Here is a 21468-nt window from a genome sequence, read left to right as displayed (position 1 = left end):
TCCGAAATGAAGGGGGAATGCAGCGGGTAACCTTGCAGTTACATGGTACATTCAGCATGTATGTATATGTTACTAATTTGGGACTTAAAGCAATTTTTTTAATGAATCAAATACAGATACTCGTGCGCCATCCAGTGGTGGATCTAAATTGTGCATAAGGGCTGTCAGGCTATTAGAGATACACAAGGGGGGTAAAAAAAAAAATCAAAGAATCTAAGAGATTAAGACAATAAACTTGTGTGGCATCTCACCTGCATGCTCCACTGACACAGGGGTGTCAACAGTCTTCCATCACATCACAAATAAAACAAAGATCTCACAAGCAGGTTCAAAGCAGGTAAAGCTTCAACAAAGCTCACTTCACCGAGTATGACCCGCACTTCTCTGTTCCACCCTTAGCCTTCTTCTTTTCAACTTCTGACATGCCATCATCCTTTGAAGAGCTGTAGAGGGTTCCTATCAGTGCTCCACACTTCTGAATGGTTTGAGGATGGGCTTCACAAGTATCGAACCTCACGCTAGACCTTTAATGAGCTGTCGTTTTCACACTTCCTACCAAGTGCTAAGTGGCTGCATTATACATGTACACAGCAGATACTGTAGACCAGCTGTTTTATCCACTCAAGTAAAGGAATAGACTGTGTTACTTCTGATTTAACAGAGCTGGAATTTGTTTTAGGGTTTCACGCAAGTAAGCGATTGGATAAGATGAGCAGGTAGAGAATATATCACTGTTAATAAGTGTTGAAAGCTCAGACACAACTGAAGAATATGTGACTTGTCCAGTGTGTTTCACATGCCTTTGTACATGCTATGTCCTCTACTAAAAATACATTATTTTAGGCTTAATCATGGTTAATCCTTTGCTCCCTTCATTCCCATTTGACAAACACTGCACTGTCACAGCCGACTGACAAACCATGCGGAAGAGTGACATCAGGTATCCAAGAGCCACAGCTGTCCTCGGGCCTTTAGAAGGACACATAGCTACAGAAATCATCAAATGTCAAGTACGGGGGACAAGCAAGCAAAAAGGATGTGGCCTACATGCCATTACTATACCAGGGGCTGCTGTTGCCCTGAAAGGGACTTCACTTTCATCAGGCAAGCTGATCGGCTAGAGTGACAACAGGGTTATGGTGATTTTCCCTGACAGCTAGCAGAGCCTACTGGCTTCTAGGAAAAGGGGGAGGTCAATTATGGGATGGGTCTCAAAGCGAGCCATCTGTTTTTGCAAAGCAAATGACTTATCATCTTTCTGCATGTTTTCTCTGTACATAGCAAACATGCATGTATACTTTTGTGTCCCTTTTTGTGCATAACTGCATATCAATACCTCTGTCACAAATATTATAAATATTAGGCATATAACGAATTAAATTAAACAAGATCCACTCCATGTGCTCATGCCACTATATGCTTCATCAGATCTAAAATACCCACTATATCTGCCAGTCCATCTGTCTGCCAGTCCATCTGTCTATGTGCAGCTATAAATGACTCTGTATCTTCATCTTTGAAATGAGGTCAGGCTCTCAAACTGCTTCATTTTTGAGTCCTCTCTCTCACTGCTGGAGAATGAATGAATGTGGAGAAAGAGACTGTTTTGTCTCTCTTGTCTTAGTTCAGTAAGATGTGACCTCTATCTTAGCATGTGTGAGGAGACAAATAGCATCAATCTTGCCTGTTCCTCCCCTGCTAGTGCTGAGGTAACACCCTGATGAGGAGTTATATTGGTAATCCAGGGAAAGGTTACAGTAGGCGGTACTGTGCCTGCTAAAGCTTACAGTGACAGCTATTAATTTGTGTGTGTGGTGTGTGTGTGTGTGTGTGTGTGTGTCCACAGTTGTATTAATCACACTGTAGAGACTGGAATCTCAATAGCAGGATAAAGGTAGCTTTCTCTCAGGTAAACTAAGAAATTTTAGGAGTGCAGTTTGAATCGTGGTTTAGGGGTAAAGGTCAAATGTGTTCAGCCCCCCAGGAAATGAAAGTAAATCTGTGCAGTATGTGTAAATATGTACTCTGTACATCTACATGCGTCAACAGTTTACTTTACGGCCCTGTGGGAACTACAAGGTAAAATCTTACAAGTAGGCTTTACTTAAGTGTGCAAACTCATCACTTCAGAAAATTTAGATGCAGCATCACTATCATAAAGAAGAAGTCAACTTAATTTCTGTAATATGCAATATACCTTAATTTAAATTACCTCATAAATGAGAGAAACAGTTACTGGAAAGTTGGAAAATGTGTTTTGGGGTAGATTAGTTGGGTAAGCTGTGTTATAAGACAAAAATGCACATTTATTGTAATTCTTGTTTTCCAAACATTGCATAAATCCTAAACTGCTTTCAAACAACCTGAACATGAACTCTGGCTAGAAGCCATTAACTGTTACAGAAGACTCAGATCACAGTTGCACATTGTTAGACCTTAACACTATTCTTGATCACACAAACACTGAACTGTGTCTCATACCTGCGGTGTGGAAGGGTTCCTTCCAGCTACATTGGAATATAGCATATAAATCAAAAACAGAGTTCGTACAATTCTAATCAGCTTGCTATTCAATATTTGTTATGACCACCTTTTTTCTATAACACAGCCTGAACCAAGGCAGCTTTCTTGTCATTTCTTTAAGTAGTCTTCAGGAATAGTTTTCCAGGCTTCTTGAAGGACACTCAAAGCTCTTCTTTGGACGTTGGCTGCCTTTTGTTGTGTTCTGTGTCAAGTTGATTCCACACCGCTTCAATAATGTTGAGGTCCCGAATCTGGGGAGGTCAATCCATGACTCATAAGGTTCCCCTGTGTGTTTTTCTACCCAGGTGTGCTTTTACTGCATTACCAGTGTGTTTAGGATGAAAGTTGAAGCTGCTGACAATCAGGCACTTTCCAGATGGCATTGGATGATGGATTAATATTAATAGTACTTTTCTGCATTCATAATTGCAAAAAGCTGTCAAATTAGGGTGTGATATCACGGTGATGTCTTTGATTGACAGCTCCCGTCAGGAGAAGACTGAGAGAAGATCCAACCTTTACTTCCCATAACCACGACTCTCTGTTTAAAGCTAACGGCATGCTGTATTCTGCAGTAAACTGAACTAACCAACATAAGTGATCAGAGGCACTGTTGTACTTTTTCTATGAGTAAAATGTGTGATTTTAAGCTAACTAGTAAATTAGCATCCTTAGCTATAACTAGCTAAGACGAGGAGTCAGCTAAGCCGGTGTTCGGTGGCTAATCTGTGCACATGAATGAATTCACCCCGACTAAAGAAATCACTCTGTTGAGCTTGAATGTTAATTAAAAGTCAGCGCTGTAGTTCAGACATTAGTTCTGCTGCTCTGACTTTACCGAACAGAAGGATGTTAATTCATGCAGCAGGCTGCCAAAGATGAGGCACTGAAACGGTTTATATGAGAAACAGAGAAAAGTCATTCATTATATACTGTAAGAGTAACAGGCTGGACTCTTCTTCAGCTCCTGTTTAGAGCTGATTATTAACTATCTGCAAACAGCAGCATGTTTCTGTTTCTTTCCACATCTGAATGGACAGTAACAGTACAATAAATTAAGTAATCAATAACACTGCTGCCTTTGAAAAAAAGAGCACTTTGATAACATTAAGACAGCATTAACCAAAGATGAATTACTAAGAAGATTGGAAATTTTCACATTCACAAACTGCCTGTAATTCTAGTTTCTACCTGATATCTCAGTTTGTTGATGGTGATTCACAGAAATGTGTCCTAAATACTGAAAACACAGATGTTTAACACACAATTAAAGTGAACAGGGTTTAACCACAGCTGTCTGGCTGAGGTGTTTTTGCATTTATGAAGTGACTACAGCTGCTTTTACTCAGCGAAATATGTCAAAAGAAAATGGCAAAGCTTAATACTTATGAGCTGAAACTAAAATTTATGTCTACATTTCTGACTTTCACCAGCTCTTTATAGGTCTAGATTTGGAAGTGAGAGTTTTTATTTCAAATATTCAGGTTAAAAAGCATACTGAATTATTATTAGAGTTATATGAAAGACTAAATGACTGTATGCTCTGTAGCCCGCATCCTTTGAGAAACATAAAATGAAGCATTAATAGAAGACGCCCAGGGTAGCTGATCAAAACACTGTTAACAATATATCCATATATTTTGCACAGTGGGTTGAAGATTGCTGGTGAAGATTAAATGTCCTCCTTTATTACTGAGTTAAGCTTCAGTCCTCCTGATGTTTCTAAAAAGACACCTCAGTGGATCAACAGCACATCTGGGACAGGACAGCTGTGATGAAAGAAGAGGAGGAGATTTCTAAAAACCACTGGATCCAGAAATCCAGACCCAGCTTGGCCCTGATGGTCTCCTCCTCACACATTTTTGCCCACTGTAAATGTAGTCACTGATAATAATGTAGATTTTGGGTCATGCTTTAAATGAGAAGAACAAATTACATTTACATGAAACCTTCTCCTGATGTTTTACGTATAACATTTTAAAGTTCTCTATTATATTTCAGTGTTTACAGGCTGCAGAGTTCTTTGTACATGTGTAATGGTTGTAAAACTGTTTAAATGTTCATCTACAATGGGCCTCTGTGGAGTGTGTACAGCTGATAGCATTTCTTGGTCTGTGAGGCTAACAAAAACTAAAGGGTGACTAATTATCGATTCAAACATGTTGAAAATGAGAGCCAAACTTGTGTAAAACTGTAAACTCGCTAACAACTCTCTAACACATTGTGGGTGCTAACTGTTAACCTAGCTAACACATTAACAGTGAGAGTTACATAATATTATTTGATGTTGTACTATAGTATGTTAAGATGTGTGCCTATTTGAATATGTCAACATGGTTGTATTTACCTTAAATTAATAAGCTGATAGTAGCAGCAGTTTTCTTTGTTTGTTTTTTTGACAGTTATTTAGTAAAATCAACAGAAGGGATGTAACTAGCCTAACTGGAGTAGCTGGGCTGCTGGAATCATGTTGGTGGTTATGGACAGTTTGTGCATGGGCAGGAATTTTGTACAGTGACTCTATCTTTAATCGCCACTGTGCAGATTCTGGCTTCAAAAATGCAAGAAGCCAGATGTCAGAAAGCTTTACTTGTCCACGTTTTTTTACAGTCATGAGTCCAAATTCTGATGATTGATGCTGCTAAATGCCTTGATTTCCTTTATTAACCTGAATACAGCTAAATTCAAAGACACTCCAAAAATCAAAGTGAAAAACAAAATGATGCAGCAGGCTAATTCATTTTGGTGAAATGTCATTGCAGCAAATCACAATTATACTCAGTAGTTTGCATGACCCCCACCTGCTTGTAGCTGGACCAAAGCAGAGATATTCTAGTGGATTTAGGTCAGGGGAGCGTTGTGGCCAGTCAATGCTCTCAATTCCTTCACGCTCCAGGAGCTGCCTTCATATATCAAGGGGGGCATTGCTGTGTTGTTGCCTAGCCGGTAGAGTTTTGTGTGTCCTTCCATGGATAAGCCTCCCCAGACAAGCACCAAACTAGCCATGCTGAATGATGTTAGAGGCAGTATAGCATTCTTTTTACAGCTTGTGGCCCTGCTGATGGGCTAAGGACCTTCCAAGGATCTACAGCTCTCCTAGACTGTCTATCTAGTATAATCTCCTCCATGCTCTTGAGACTGTGCTGGGAGACACAACAAACCAACATGTTGATGTGCCATCTTGGTGGAGTAGGACTATGTGTGCAACTTCTTTAGGGTCCAGGTACCATTAGGGACACCGACACTATCTAAATGTAAAACTGGTAAAAAAAAAAAAAAAATGGTCAGAAAAGGATGAAGAGGGTGAAAATTTCATTGGCCTCCATCTGTTAAACTAATCCTGTTTTGTTTTGTTGTCTCATTGTTGCCCCTCTAGTGGATCTGCTGTTAATGTAATCAATGCTAAGCAGTTAAAACTGATTATAAAACCCCTCTGCTACTTAAATGACCAGACCAGGTTTAATTGACTTAAACCTAATTGACCTAAAACAAATGTTGTAGCAGCTATCCAGCTGCTATAGGAAAGAAGGAACAGCTGTCATGGCTACAGATATCTATCTATCTATCTATCTATCTATCTATCTATCTATCTATCTATCTATCTATATAGATATATATTGTGCTTTTATTTTGAAGGCATTTGTGCTTCTTCCCACCGGAAGACGTTGAAGGACCCGATGTCACCAAGGTGACCGGACGCTTTCACGGAATATCGTTAGCAAACAAGGAGAATTAAGTCATTTAATGTAGCTTACTCATGGATTTAACACAGTGCCAGCTGTTCATTTTGGATCCCGGATGTTATCTTCACGGTCTTTAAGTAAAAAAGCTGTCAAATAAACGCTCTTTTAAAGTTTCACGACCTTAAAACCTTGCAAATATAAATTATCTTGTAACTGTCACAAAGTTGTCAAGACCAGCGGAACAAATGGCGGCTTCGAAAGCACTCGTTCCCGGACGAGCATTAAGGACGTCCAAAAGAGCTGACAAAGCATCCCCAGCGTCCACTCAGAGCTTTATGGAAAGGTAATCTGTCAGTGCATGCACAGACTATACACGGTACATGCCATTTCTTCTTCTTCTTCTTAATCTTTGTGGCATTCAGCGCTCAAACAGTGGATCTGCTGTTTATAGACTTCAAAGTAAAAGGATTTGTAGCAACAAATACAATAACAGCACAGCGTAAATCAATTCAGGTGGAAAACACTTTACTACATGAATTAAGCAGTTGGATTCTTTCCCATTAAATGTAGGCTGTTACAACACAGAAAAACAGGTCAGTCAGTAGACTGTTGCTGCCTCTGCTACCAAAATGATTCTGTTAAAACAGCTAATCGTTCATATTTAGCAACAGCGTTGTTTTTAATATTTGTTTTAGTCTGAACGCCTCAACGAGCAGAAATAATTGTCTCACTCAGACTTTCCTTTTTAAACAATGGTTAGAGTCTTAGAGGTTTGGAGTGCAGCCCGGATTTATTTTCATAATCTTTTCACTGATTCAAATTTACAGAAAAATAAAATAAATTAAAAAAAAAAATACCAATCACGGTTGTGACCAAATTCAGTTGGTCTAAAGACATTATATTTTTCAGATCCCTTTATTATTATTATTATTTTTTACTATATGCACATCTTAAATCTGATTGTAACATTTTAAGAAAAAACAAACAATTAAATTATTTAAATCATTTGTGTTAAACTATTTGTATCGGATATTGGAGACTGGCCTTGAAAGCACCACATCACTGAAAATCATCACCACACTTTCAAGTTAAAACTCTACCATGCAAAGAAGAAAAGGGAGGTGCAGAAATGCTCATGTCTCCTTTGTTGCTTCTTCTAATTTCTAACTAAATAACTGAAAAATACATTTTCATTCCCTTTAGCCTCAGTGTATTTGTATTTAGCATGAATCAGTCAATACAGAAATACTAACATATGACAAAATATGAGCATGTAAGCACTGTCATCACGAGATGATGCAAGCATGAAGTAAGCATGTAGGTAACAGTAGTTTGCAGCTCAAAGCACCGCTCTGTACTGCCATGGCTGTAGACTTAAGCTGAACTTTTGAGCTCTAATATCACATGTTACATCTATTATTGCTAACTATTATTACAGCTGCAAGAATTTAGTCAGTGAGAGGATGGCTGTTTGGATAATCTGAACTTTAAAGCTGTCGTATGAAATCATTCGCCTTGTTAAAACAACGCCCAATCTGGTTTCTTAATTAATTTATTCTTGAAGTAATTTAATCTGGTTGTTGATATGTAGTGAAATGACAGTGACTGAGCGGGCAGGTGATAGGAAGATGAATTTATTGCTCACTCAAGTGATTTAATTGGACAGCAATGGCATCATTAACCAGGACAGCTGTGAGCCAACAAACCTAGCAGTATTTGTAATTAGCAGGCATGGATGGATAGATGGATGGATGGTTGGATGGCTTTCATTAGACCTTTAGATCTAAAAATCTCAGCTGAGTTCTTTACATATTTACATATTTGTGTGTTTTTTCACCACATCTACTAGAACAGAACATAGAGATAAGTAGTTTCACTTTATTGCCAGAAGTGTATGACACGATTTCCAAGCAGTGTTTTCAGAACACATTTATCTCATAGACTGAAATCTGAACAGTAGGAGGCTTGAAGGCACACTGTCACATCCTTGTAGTCATGTCTAATTACCTTTTCCATAGACTGCCATCTGAGATCCTGATTAAGATTTTGTCATACCTGGATGCTTCCACACTTTGCTGCATAAACCACATCAATAAGCTCTTCTATCAGCTTGCCAACAGCAAGTAAGTACCATCTTGACAGTGCATCTTCCACAGTTTATTAAATACATGATTATGTTAATTAATCCAATAGCAAAGGGACAGTATGCCTCCAAATCTTACAGCAGAACCTTTAAGTTAGTAGGAGTCCAAGGCACGGGAGCTCTGTGGTTTTTGCCCCAATTCTTCTTCTGTTTTTCTGAGAAAAAGCCATTAGACCTTGAAAGAGGAAACTTTCAAGGTCTAATGGCTTGAGGTCCCAAGTTCCTCAACTACTTAAACATAAAAACTTCAGCTGCAGCACCAATATGTGGTGCATTGATATTCATGTTCATGTTTCTTTTTAGATATTTAGAAAAAATTACCTGCTATGCTCCACTGGTCTTCTACTCCAATTTTATATTGCAATTTTTTATACATTTACTGTGTTTACCTGTGTTAGACAGCACTTTTCTTAATGCAGAACATTTCATTAGCAAATCCTGCCACATATCTCTGGATATCTGGCCTGAAATTCAAGCCACATATCTAGAGATGCTCACTGAGCTTATGTACTGAAGCATCTAGCTTTCCACCTTTTGGAGGCAAAGTTTACATTTCAAAAATGTGAATTTGTGATTGCATGATTTGGCAAGGATCATGACACTCTGTGGAGGCACAAACTTGTTTTATTAAAGGTCTAGTTCATTAAAACATTTCACGTTAGTGAAAAACATGTCCTACAAATCAAAATATGTATTTATATATCATTTAGGACATATTCTGAAATGTAAAAAAGCCAGCCAGATTGCAGCCTATGGTCAATTCAACAGTCTTGACACATTGATTTTTTTTGTTGTTGGTCAGAACCACAATCAGAACCCAAATGTCCTCCAGTAACTACCAAAGAATACCAAGAACTCGGTGATCAGTGTTGTCTGTAATGCCAAGTGTGTCATATTTAATACATGAGTATTTGAGAGCTCCAGGTCATCAGTGTAATTCTTTTTTGCACAAAGTGTGGCAAAAATGATACAAACTGAAGCTTATACTATATGCAAATTGACATTAATTTCTTTCTTTAAATTTTTTTTCAAAAGGTTCAATAAACAGTCGTGTTTTCCAAAATATCAGAACTTTCTGGAATAATTTCATGCTTCAGGCATCACAGGGTTAAATAGTTTCCTCCTTAGTAGAAAAGATTATTCCTATAATGGAAGAATTCACTATTAAACTTGTTAAAACATGAAATTTCACTGCTGATGTTTTGATATTATCATTCTGATGAATAAAACTTTTTTCTTGGTTATCGTAGAATGGCCACCCTGTAAGAAATGATCACACTAGACATACTGTACTGGTTTGTAACCTTTCTGACCGAGTCGGTCACTCTCCTGATGCTGTCGTTGCAGTGCTCTGTGGAGAAAGCTTTACATTGCGGATTTCAGCAAGAATAAAAAGTGCATGGACAAATCTCTGTTGAGGATGGCCACGATGGAGGTGCAGGATCCACCCGAAGGTTACTATAAGAGGCTGTACTTCAAGACTGTAGCCGAATGTGACATGATCAAGTGGACGAGGCGGCTTGGACTCATCAGTATTCACACAGGGCTACCCAGCCAAACAGAGTGGGTCCTCAGGTGAAGTGTGAGACAGATAAAGAGAGAAAACCCAAGTTTAGTTCAAAGGAATTAGGTTTTCCATTTACTTTATGTATCACCTACTCAAACACATTTAGAAAGAAAAATATGTCATTATTCTTTCTCTAAATGCTCATGTTAACTACTTTTATAGTGAATTTTATATCCTTTTAGTTGAAAGGAGGTGTGTTGATCCGTGCTGTGTCTGTGCTCTAACGGGGATTTGGTATTTGTTTGGAAGCAGCTGTATGAAGCCTTTGTTCATTGTTTGCTGTTAGCAAATAGCAAAACTTTGGAGATCTACCCTCGCTGTTGAGAAAGTTCAAGGTTGGAGAGGTGAGGGGAGAACACAACAAGAGGATAGTTCAAGCTGCTGGTAATCAAAAACAAAAAGTATGGTTTGTTTTTGATGTCACACTTAATGACACTTTCTTATTAAAGGTGAGGAAGGAGGTCTCTTTCTGAACGTGATGTCTGCTCAGAGGGATGCCAGCACGCAGGGGAGAGCTCCCTCGCCACCTCCACCGCAGATTCTGCTGTGTTTTTATAACCTCTGATTAGAGGCTGTGCTGCACTCAATATTGAGTTCTGTGGCAGTCGCTGTGGTACAGAGGGGAAGTAGAAATAATTGTGTTCCTTGCAGGGGCTGTCTGAATTGTTGAAATAAATTACTTAGCCCCCCAACCCCTCATCCACAGAACACATATGCATGCACGCACACCTCAGCCTTCCTCCCACCGACTCAGACAACTCCCTATAGGGCTTTTTTTTGTCTGTTAGAGACCATGAGGAGCATGCGATTTACCTTGGTAATAATCATTTCACAAGACGTCAAGCATACAGGCAGTGCAGAGTGAAATCCCTGGGGTCAGCTGCTGGAGCCCCCTGGGCTGCTCCAGTTTTTAGCTTTGTTCCCCCACCTAATTGATATTGGATGGTGTCTCAGCAAGGCGCCGGCTGCATCACAGTAGGGGCAGCCCTGAATCACAGTTTATACAGAACTGGATCAAGAGATTCGTCACAACAGCTGCAGTTTTAATTTCATTCGTTGCATATCATTTCATTAGCAAGAACAGCTTTAAATGGAGTCCTACTACTTCCCTCTGCTGACAAATGAGATGTAACAGCTAATAAACTTGTAATTTTTCTGATTTAAAGAGCAACGCTGCCAAACACTGCCCGGTTATTTTCACTGTAATAAATTAGAAGACAAATGGATGGATTATATTTTTTTTCAATGATTCATTTGGACTATTTATGTGGTATTTGGTATTAAAGAACCTGTTAACTTCTGCCATGCTTAGCTTCACTCTCACCTGCTCTCTTCTTCTCTCTCTCTTGCTTTTATTGCAAAACTGCAAAAAGTCCTGTTCCTACAATTCTACATTCTGTTTTCTAACTCTAGAAACTTGAATGTCACCTGGGAACTGACAGTCATGGATAAGTCAGGGCGTGAGAGCACTTTGGAGCAGAGCCGGTCCCAGTTCACTGAGACTTCAGTGACACTGTGCTGGAGCGGAGGAGACCGTTTGCCCGACTACCAGCAGATTTCCACCCTTCAGCTGTACGGTGTCAGGAGGCTAGCCTGCGTCAGCCCAAAGAGGTAAAGGCAGCTGACATTCATCTACACCCTTTGTTTCGCCTCTTGTCTCAGTAAAACCAACTGCTGTCTTTGCTTCCTCTGTCAGACCTGTTTGTAGGTCCCTCATGGAGAAGTTAGACATGCAGACTCTAACTAAGAGCATGCAAGTCATTGGCCAGGACAGATTGGTGCAGCTTAAGTTGCTACAGCCTGGCATCATCATCGGTGTCTGGAGGGTAATTACATTCAGGCATTCATGCCATGTTTTGATTATTATTGACTGGCTTAGACTAGCAGAACAAGATACACAGTATTTATCACAGGGAGAAGTGACATCTTTAAGCATCTTTTTTTTCTAGGACCAGTGCTCAGTTGCCTTTATCATGTTCACCCTCCACTTCCACAAGCTGGTGGAAAGAAGCATTCAGGGATCTTCTGTTTGGTAGGTTGGACTATTACCAGCCCCTCTTATGAAAATCCATACAAGGTGTGCTGCGTCTCAAATGTATAGACTGACAGTATTGCTCCTGCAGTGATGCACTGTACAGTGGGATTTGAGTTTCTGAAATAGTTTTTCTTTGGAATTATTTGCAGTCCAATTTCAGAAAACTGTTTTTCTTTATTTGTTTGTTAAGCCATTTAACACTGACCGAATCATTCGAGCACAGAAAGGGCCCACAACTCAGGGGACGATTCAGTGTGATTTCTCCACATAACAGACAGCTTAGCAAAGAACCAATTTTAAATTGGGCTAATTGAGCTATTAGATGAAAATTCTCAACAAGGACAAAAGAAGAAGAAGTGTTAGACCTAAAATCATGACAGCAGATGAACAGTACCTGAAAGTCATGTGCTTAAGAAATAGGAAAACATTCAGCAAAGACATGACACAAGGAATGGTCTCAGTGGGAGGCTGGCTGTCAAGAAGCAATTCTTAACAAAGGGAAAGAGGGAGAAAATGCTGAAGTATGAGAATTACACAAGAACTGGAGTGAAAATCAGTGGAAACAGGTTTTATGGGGTGATGAATTCAGATTAGAAATTTGTAGTTCAAGTCATTGTCAGTATGTCAGTATGTGTGGTGGAAGTGCTCACAGCTCTTGTCTACACTCAGACTCGCAGGTGCTCCAGAGGCTTATGAGTTATTACCCAACAGTAATTTACTTTCCATCCACGTGAAAACAAAAACATTTTCAGGACCACACAGTGTTAATGATACCGTACTTCAGCATAGTGAGGATATAGCACCCTCTCCTGGTTTCCTGTGGGAGTACAGCACTTTTCTTTATTATGTTCCACAAAATTAATAAATGTTTGCCTTAATTTAGGAAAATGCTTTTGTCTTGATATCCCCCCCCCACTAGACAGAGTTTACACTTTCTGGTTTTATCAACTCTTTTCCTTTTCCCCCTTTCAGTTCTTATGTGGAGCCGGTGGTCCAACCCCCTTTCTGTGATATAGACCCTGAATACGGTCTCCATGGTTACCAGCTACACATTGTTCTCCACAACACTGTATGCGAGCTCATGTCCGGAAGCTTTTCCCAGCTCTTCTGCCGCAGAAGTAATCCATTCATACCCACATTTTGTACCCACATTCATTAAGTAACACTGTGAGTTATGCCAAGGAAATATGAATAATCTTCTGTACTGTGTGGGTAATATAAAAAAAAACACAGTATTGCTATGTTTTACATGTATAGTAACTTTAAGAGGGATACAAAACAGAGTGCTAAATATCAAGAATTCATTTGCTGTGATTTTTTTCCTCCCATTTTTTCTGCAAATTTATGACTGTATTTATTTCCTAAGACCAGTCGATTTGTATTTAGGCATGTACAACACTATTTGTATGTGCCTCCATAGTTTGTTTCACATGTGTGACAAACACTTACAGGCTTGCTTTTTCAAACTAATTGAACCTCAGCTATATGGCAGGAAACTTGGATATGTGGAATAAAAGGGAGGTTATACAGAAAGGTATTTCAGAATACTGAATACATTTTGTGAGCCTGCGATCTATACTCTTGTCATAAAAAAAGAGGTAGACTTCTGAAGTGCTGTTTGGAATATTTCAGCTTAGTACTTACTTTTTATTAACAGCTAGTCATACACCAGACAATACAATCAGTTTAGAGGCTACTTTGCATCACTCTAAGGATTTCCATTATTGTTATACATTAAGAGTAATTCTATTCAACAAAACAAAAATGCAGAGAAAATGTTGATCATTGTAGAAAAAAGTGACACAAAAACACTTTCTTTACTCAAGTCTTGATTCAATATTTTAAAGCATAAATCCACATAGTCTAACTTTCATTCTTTAGGTGTAAGAACTGCTATATATAATAATCTACTGATATGATACAGCCTCTGAATTTGTTAAAATTTAGCTAAATTCACTAAAAAATTTGTGTTTATTTGTGTTTGATGGTTACAGCGCTTGTAGACTTAAACTGCTTAGCTGTCTTAAATTGGGTCTAAATGTCTACACGTGGTGTTTTCTCTGTCTAGCTCAGATCTCTGATGGGCTGATCCAGCTAACAGTCATTAGCAGCACAAACCTGTCCCAGCACACATCTCTGTCTGGCGACATCACCCTGCCCTGGCGTTGTGAGGCCCTGCAGGGCACAGTGGAGGTACTACACGAGCATAAAATTCCCAGCAGTGGTGTGGCAGGCAGAAAATATACACACTGGCACTTATTTACTTTTCAACTTCTTGTAGAATTGCTGCATTATGAGTCTGACTCTGCTAGATGAATTTAGGAAGCCCTTCAAGTGTGTCACCTCGCCCGTTTCAGCGGAGCTGGAAAGGACGCCTGTGTGCTACGACTATGACGGTGAGCACTACCTGATGCACTATCAGGATTCTGACATCCAGGTGAAGATGAGGCTTGTGTGGATGAATGAACAGAAGCAGTTTATTCTCATCAGTTTAGTTGTCTATGTGAGTGTTTGCTATGTAAACAAGTATTTCAGTAGAGATTACTGATTGTTCTGGATTTCCCACAGAAAACTGGTTTCATATTTAATATTTGGTTGCTCCATAAGACCACCATAACAGGTTGTTCATTCATTCAGTAAATGTTGTAGCTGCTCGTTTTATTATTATTATGCCTTCAAGTGTGTAATGAATGAATTTAGTTTGAATGGATCTGATTTCTTAAAAAAAAAAACTTCTTTACTCTCTACTTAATTTCTGAGTTATTTCTTTTCTTTGGACTCGTTAAGCTTAATCCTTCCCCTGTTCTTGTCACTTTGCCTTTGACAAAATAGTAAAGTCCTTGAAATGTACCATTTTCAGGGGAATGCTTCTTCTCTTTTGTTGTTGAGCACTTAACACTGACCTGTGAATCATTCGAGCATAAAAAGACAACTCGAGGCGTGAATGAGTGTTGTGTCTACACATAAAATACAACAAAAGAACAAAATATATTTTAAATTGTATCTCCAGGCAGCCTGTCACAAAAACACATCATTTGTTTTCATTTCTTTACTTGAATCTATGAAAAATACCAACAGTAACACAGTTTGATGTATGTAAAATAGTATTTTTGTACCAACAAGTTGTATTTGAAACTACATACAGCACATCCTTTAAAAACCTAAGGAAACCAGACAAAAATCCAGCAAAGACCTGACAAAGGACCCGAAAGATGCATCTGGCTCCTCAGTTGATCCATTTATTGTTCACAGAAACCTTATCAGAAGTGGTCTCAGTTGAAGGGTGGCTTTCAATAAGGTATTCAAACAGGGAGAAAATAGTGATCGATGCCAAAGTACACAAAAACGTCACTGAAAATCAGTAGCAAGAGTTTATGGAGTGGTGAATCAAAATTTCTGATTCAAATGATCATCAATATGTATAGAGGATGTCAGGAGAGAGGTATGACAGTGTCGACAGTCATCTATAAAACACGGCGGAGGCTCTGTCATGGTTTGGGGTTGCATTTCTGCCAGTGGTATTGGAGATCTTGTTAAAATTTATGGTATTATGACCACAGAATAACGCTGTCAGGTTTGGATTCACCATGCAGCACCATCTGATTGGCAATGGCTTCAATTTTTAACATGACAATAACCCCAGAGCCACTGTCCTCCAGAACCCTGCAGAACTATTGTTGTAGACTACTTAAAGAAACTGCCAAAGGGATGTCAGGCTGTGTTAAAGAATAAAGATGGTCATGCAAATATTGCCCTTCAAAAGTTCTGTTTTTGCCTTATATACTGTATTTCCATGTATACTTGGATATGTTTAAATAAATTGCTCTATGTTTGCGTTGGAGGAATAGTGATTGGAGTAAGTTATAGTATATAATCTATGTTATATGTCCTATAAGGAGTAAGTTCTGTCAAATGTACATCCACCAGTGATGGTTTCATAGCCTGTAGTCCTGTATTTGTCTATTCTTTGCCTTCATCATTTTGCTGGTCCCTTATTGCTTAAAGTATCTAAATTACTAACATTGTCATTAATTATTCATAGTCGTTAATTACTGTAGTGATGTCAACATTTGAATGCACCCACTCTTTAGTTAACAGTCTGAGATTTTACTAAATGGAAGTGAAAACATTTGCTTTACATGCATGAATAAAATAAAAGTTTTCCCATTTTTCGTTTCTCAAATCAAGTTTTGCTTCCTTTTATCATCCCATTTATACCTTAACACCCAATTTTCTCAACTGCATTGTCAGACGTTATGCAATCACATTTAGATGAAAATTGAGCTTAATGTCCACACCCTGGGCAAGTCTGGCTACAGCGATAGAATTAGTGTGGGGGCAATTGTTGGAAACAGTTGCTATGCTGCTGATGGGCCAGCATTGCTGATGGCAATAAAAAAAAAGGCAGGCCTTTGGATAATTGGATTTTCAGAGGCTTCCCTTCCTTTTCTCAGAGAGGGTCATCATCACCTTGAAAAGATGCTTATTTTTCCAAACACATCACCAACATCTTTGGCAGTAGATCCTAAATTATTTGGGGAAATGAGCCAGAGGGGAAAAGAGAGGCAATGGTATGTGTGATGAATTGGTTTTTGTCACAAGCTTCACAATTGAATTGAGAGAAAAGCTCGGGGAGCTAGTGCACCGTCTGAATAGCTATTTTGTGTTGTCATATTTCTTATTATTACACATTCATTTAGATGCTTACTTGCATCCAGTACTGGACTTTATGTATAAAGACAGAACACAGGGATCAAATACATGTAGAGCCACATAGACACACGCTGGATGCTGCTGACTTGAACAGCCTGAGAACCTGAAATATCACATGATATAGCCCATTACGTTTTACCGGATGGTGTGTTCCATGCATGGTTTTCAGGTTGCAAGCGTCGTAAAACGCATTTCTATCACACTGACCTTCATACAACTACATCATCTACTGCAAAGTGCCAATCCTTCATTTCCATTTTAGTGGAAAAAACAGGAGCCAAGGATGTTATGGGTTGGGAAAGGAACTGGCATGACTATAAAGCCAGTTAATCACTGGTTTGTGTCAGAGTAATGGCTAAACAAGGGCCACAGATGTTTGGGACAAGGACCACAGATGAAAGGATAATATGTTTTGTCTTTCATTTTGCAGCAAGTATAACCGTGTGTGTTTGTTCTTATTTTTCTATGTGGAATCTGACTCAAAAAACACCAAATTAAAGCCCAAAACTATGCAATTTACATGTGTTTGAATACAGTTCAATATAGGCTATTCTCCAGTAGGTGGCTCTCTTTAGTAAACAATGAAAGCCTCTATTGAGGGCACGGTTTTCATTTTACAAATACAGTTCCAGAGAAACTTTTACATAACTGACTTATAGAAATCTTTTTATCAGCACAATAAAAAATCTCTTCGCTCTGAATTGTTTATGCAGAGTGCAGGAAGTTTATTATGCTTCCAACTCTTCCTCCTGATTTCTTTTTCTGCTGTGTTGCAAAGTAATTGCAATGCTGTATGTTAATCACAACGTAAGACTTTAATACCAAATTAAAATTAAGATGAAATCCACCACCAAATAACTGAATGGGTAAATTTTGTGACATAAAGCTTCATTAAACTCATCTTTCTCAGTTTCCTCGCAGGCTAATCTTGCAAGAAAATTGCTTCCATTTTTAGCCTTTAATTCTCTCCCTTGTGACTGACCAGCTGGGCCCACAAACTATTTAGCCTCGGCAGCCAATGACACAGTCCTTATTTAGTCCTCTCACTGGAGAATAAACTGTCAACTAATGAAAAGGACTAGGAGGGAGATTTCTTTTGTATGTTTTTTTTTTTTTCATTTATAATGACACTCTGCTCTACTGACACTGCTCTCTTTGATTATTAGCACTCGTGTTATGCCTTCTTAAGGTCTGGGAGGTAATCATAGTCTTCCACGAGAGCCTAGCTTCACAAAATTAGTACCTTGCTGCATGAGCATGTGAAGCCAAGACAGTTAATAATGCTTATAATCATCAGCCCAACATCAGCAACAACAGTCCAAAATGTCTGTGCCAAAGATTTCACATTAGAAGCAGCAAAAGGTATTTTATCGTGGCCACAAAATAACAGATGGCCCTGCATTTATATTGCTGATGGATCAGTGTAATCACTCCTTTACTACTCGTTTACCGTCATTACATCTGCCGTCGTTTTTATCCTTGTTGGGACAAAGATCTGGATATCATGAAAAGATTTAAATGGTGACACATATGTCATTTTATGCTACTAGTTAAACGCAGCACAGTTTGCATCAGTGATGTTAACTGAAGTGTAATGTTGACTCCAGTGAGTGAGTTAGGTGCCCAAGCTGAGAAGGCAAATCACCCGATTTCAAAGTGCCTTAATTCTGCAGCTGTTCGTAGGTGACGGTCAAAACATGGACTGTTAGAAAGAGCAGATTCAATATTATTTATATCAGAATAACAGTCGCCTCTAGGTGCTTTATATTGTAAGGTAAAGATCCTACATAATAGAGAGAAAATCTCAACAATCAGATGACCCCTTTTGAGCAAGCACTTGGCAAAAGTGGATATGAAAAACTCCCTTTTAACAGGAAGAACTCTCCAGACCAAAGACATACTGTGGAAGTAAGCCAGAGATTAACCCTTTCACGCATAGTGGTCACTACAGTGGACAGCTATTCAAAGGCTGTTTTCTTGTATTTTTGTCAGTGTTGATGGTATACTTGAACATAAACCACTACATTGGACACTGATGTGTCACTAAATACCATGCCACCCACTGGTCAGCCAGTGTTGTCCACCTAAGTGGACATGTAAAAAACTCTTTGAAAAGTAAGTTTAAAAAAATGATGTTCAAAAATCTTTTTTTATGCCTAAAGATGAAAAATACTTAAGAAAAGAATGATTGAGGTTGTCATAATTCACGCAAAAAATGGTTAATAATAGCTAATGATTAATTGCAGAGCGGTGTATAAACACATAGTGAGTAAGGAGCAGCCTATAGCCAGGGTCAATCCAGGCTCACCTGATTCAGCCCTATCTATTCACTTTATCAAAAAGGAAAGTTTTAAGCCTAATCTTAAAATGAGAGAGGGTGTCTGTCTCCCAAATCCAAACTGGGAGCTCACCAACTTCCACTCTGCAATAATACCACTTGGATTATGAAGAAGATGAGACGTTTTTTCAAACATCTTATTACAGCACCAGAGTTAAATTCACAAGTTCTTTAGAATGATGCAGTCTTTCATGAATATTTGCAAAGGCAAGCTGCGTGACTAGGTGCTTGATTTTATCCACTTGTGAGAAGTGGGGACTAAAAGCCCTTGAATTCAAAAATTAAGATACTTTTGTCCTTATAGTGCAGGTGTCAGAACACACAGTGCATCACAGTTTGCTGAGGGGCAAACTGACAACAGATACTGTAGCATCCATCACTGAAAGTGCCTACAGCGGCCACACGAGTCTCAGAACTGGACAATGGAGCAACAGAAGGCGAGAGAGGAGGTTTGAGGCAATGTTCTTCTGGGGAACCTCGTTTCTGAATTTCTGTTGATGGTACTTTGTGTCAAAAGTAAATTACTCATCACTATCTCTCTCTCAGGTTACTCAGTGTTTGTGCCAAAGAGGAAAAAAGAGATGGCATGAGTCAGCACATTATCCAGTATACTGTAGAGGCACTTTCTGCAATTTCACACGGTTCACTAGTTTGCATTACCCTCACAGTAACATCCAGTGTCTGTCTGGTCTCAGAGCAGATGTTTGGTAGGCAGTAAGTTCAAGCTGCTTTGTGATCTCACTGCTGAATGTGGGTTAAAAAGGGTCACTCGTTTTCAGGATCAAATCCTTGCAAACAATCTGGGTATATGTGAACGCCGAGAGAGATCACTGCTGAGAGCTACGTGACTGGAGGTAAATAACAAGCTAAACGGAGAATCTGGCTAGCTTAGCTTAGCATAAAGATTGGAAAAACAGGAAGAAACTTAAACTCATTCAAAACTATTAATTTCTTTTCTTTAATCTAGGCTTTAAGTGAAGTTATGTGTGTGAGTCTGTTTTTGGTGGAGTAACCAAGCTAACCAGCTTCTGGCTACAGTCTTACTGTGCTGTGTATGCTAACATGCTTCTCATCAAGTTCTTTATGAGACGATGCATTAAAGCAATGCATTGTCAGAGATTGTAACATCTAGTCCTTTACTGAATAAGAGGTATTTGATATTAAGGGTTTTCCAAATAGCCAGGCTGTATTTGTCGTCCGGAAGTCGTCCATATCCATGACAAGACATTAAGCAAAATAAACATGTTTTCTTTTAAACTGAAGCAAATGTTAAATGCAGCACATTTCGCCAGATGCAAAAGCCAGACACGCTTCGCGGAAAAGTCATGCGGGCTCTGCTCGTACAGAGTTCCAGGAACAATTGGTTTTAGTGCAAAGGTCTGGGCCAGAGGCAAACTGTATTGATCTGATCCACTATTAAGGGGAAAAGCAAGAGAGAGTGAGATAAAAACGCAGCGAGGCAGCATTTCAAGACACACAAAGAGAGACTCCTACATTATTTGTGAGCTAGGCAACAGAGGTTTTCGTGGTGAATATCTGCAGCTGAAACAATAGACAACTAGTGTTGTGGCTTATAGTCTATGTATTTTTGGTCAATTACATCCAACCATGTGCTGCTTTTCTCCTCAGTGTTCTCTCCCTACAACACCATGAATTATTGAAAACCTAGTGGTTCGTTGTATCTGTGTCATAGTAGCATTTTGCTTAGACTTTTGAATCTGGGGGATTCTCCTGGGACCTCCACTCATTGCTTGTTGTGTCTGACTTGTGACTGTGAGCCGCCACATTGAGTTCTTCATTGCCCGCTCTGGCTCCACTGAAAAATTAAACAGATATGGCTTACGGTTACAGAGGGTCACTGCTGCTGTAGCTCTGCTTGATGATCAAGTTAGTTAAAACCAGGAATTCTGCAACAGGCACTGGAAAAATCCAGTAATATTTCCAACAATCTTCTATCATACATACGTATCCATAGGTTTAAACAAGCTAGTCTGGTATGAGATGATTACCTTTTAATCACAGCTTTGCTGAGGGGCCACCTGTGTGTGACACTCATTAAGGATGATGGCAGTCACTGTGACTGGGATAACATTTCCACATACTTGCAGCTGTCGCAAAAGAAAATAAAGATGGATACGTCGGGCAAACAGCCACATTGATACCTTGTTTCTTTTTTCCTCCGAAACCTGACAAATCATCACAATGCCACTGAGTCATAACATTTTAATTCACCTTAACAACTGTACACGCTGTGAGCTTTCATCAGAGAGCGCATAGCGCAGCGTGACATTTCCAGCACATCAAACGGCTCTATAAACTGTTTATTTGCTTTTGGTACCCTGTTTTTGCATCAGTCTTCATGTCTTATTTTGCTGCCAGGGTCTGGTTTTATAGACCATATTAAAGGGATGAGATTCTGCTGCTGCTATGACAATGACCCTTGATCACAGATTATGCCTGACCTGA

At 39.1% G+C, this 21468-nt stretch overlaps 1 protein-coding gene across 3 annotated transcripts; it reads left to right on the top strand.

Annotated features, from left to right (window-relative positions):
- Window positions 1-6194: 6194 nt before the first annotated feature.
- Window positions 6195-16755, top strand: fbxo15 (F-box protein 15). Of its 3 annotated transcripts, none has more exons than XM_084939179.1 (9): window positions 6195-6549; window positions 8225-8329; window positions 9697-9912; window positions 11330-11527; window positions 11613-11742; window positions 11866-11948; window positions 12924-13069; window positions 14020-14144; window positions 14233-16755. In XM_084939179.1, the coding sequence occupies exons 1-9, from the start codon at window positions 6452-6454 to the stop codon at window positions 14497-14499; spliced, it is 1368 nt and encodes a 455-aa protein (XP_084795305.1). In that variant the 5' UTR covers window positions 6195-6451; the 3' UTR covers window positions 14500-16755. The 3 variants fall into 3 exon arrangements, with proteins under 3 accessions (XP_084795305.1, XP_084795304.1, XP_084795306.1); XM_084939178.1 differs by having other exon boundaries at window positions 9697-9924; XM_084939180.1 differs by lacking the exon at window positions 8225-8329 and having other exon boundaries at window positions 9697-9924.
- Window positions 16756-21468: the final 4713 nt, after the last annotated feature.

The sequence above is a fragment of the Perissodus microlepis genome, chromosome 9, assembly GCF_051167445.1.
Source record: "Perissodus microlepis isolate ML-2025 ecotype Zambia chromosome 9, ASM5116744v1, whole genome shotgun sequence".
Taxonomy (NCBI): domain Eukaryota; kingdom Metazoa; phylum Chordata; class Actinopteri; order Cichliformes; family Cichlidae; genus Perissodus; species Perissodus microlepis.
This window is presented reverse-complemented; position numbering and strand designations above follow the sequence as displayed.

What these genes read in the sequence shown, in the direction of transcription:
- fbxo15 (XM_084939178.1), top strand. Translation starts at nt 6,452, where the DNA reads ATGGCGGCTTCGAAAGCACTCGTTCCCGGACGAGCATTAAGGACGTCC. An exon ending in ACTCAGAGCTTTATGGAAAG is followed by an intron (nt 6,550 to 8,224) that starts GTAATCTGTCAG and finishes CCTTTTCCATAG; the next exon opens with ACTGCCATCTGAGATCCTGA. An exon ending in TATCAGCTTGCCAACAGCAA is followed by an intron (nt 8,330 to 9,696) that starts GTAAGTACCATC and finishes CTGTCGTTGCAG; the next exon opens with TGCTCTGTGGAGAAAGCTTT.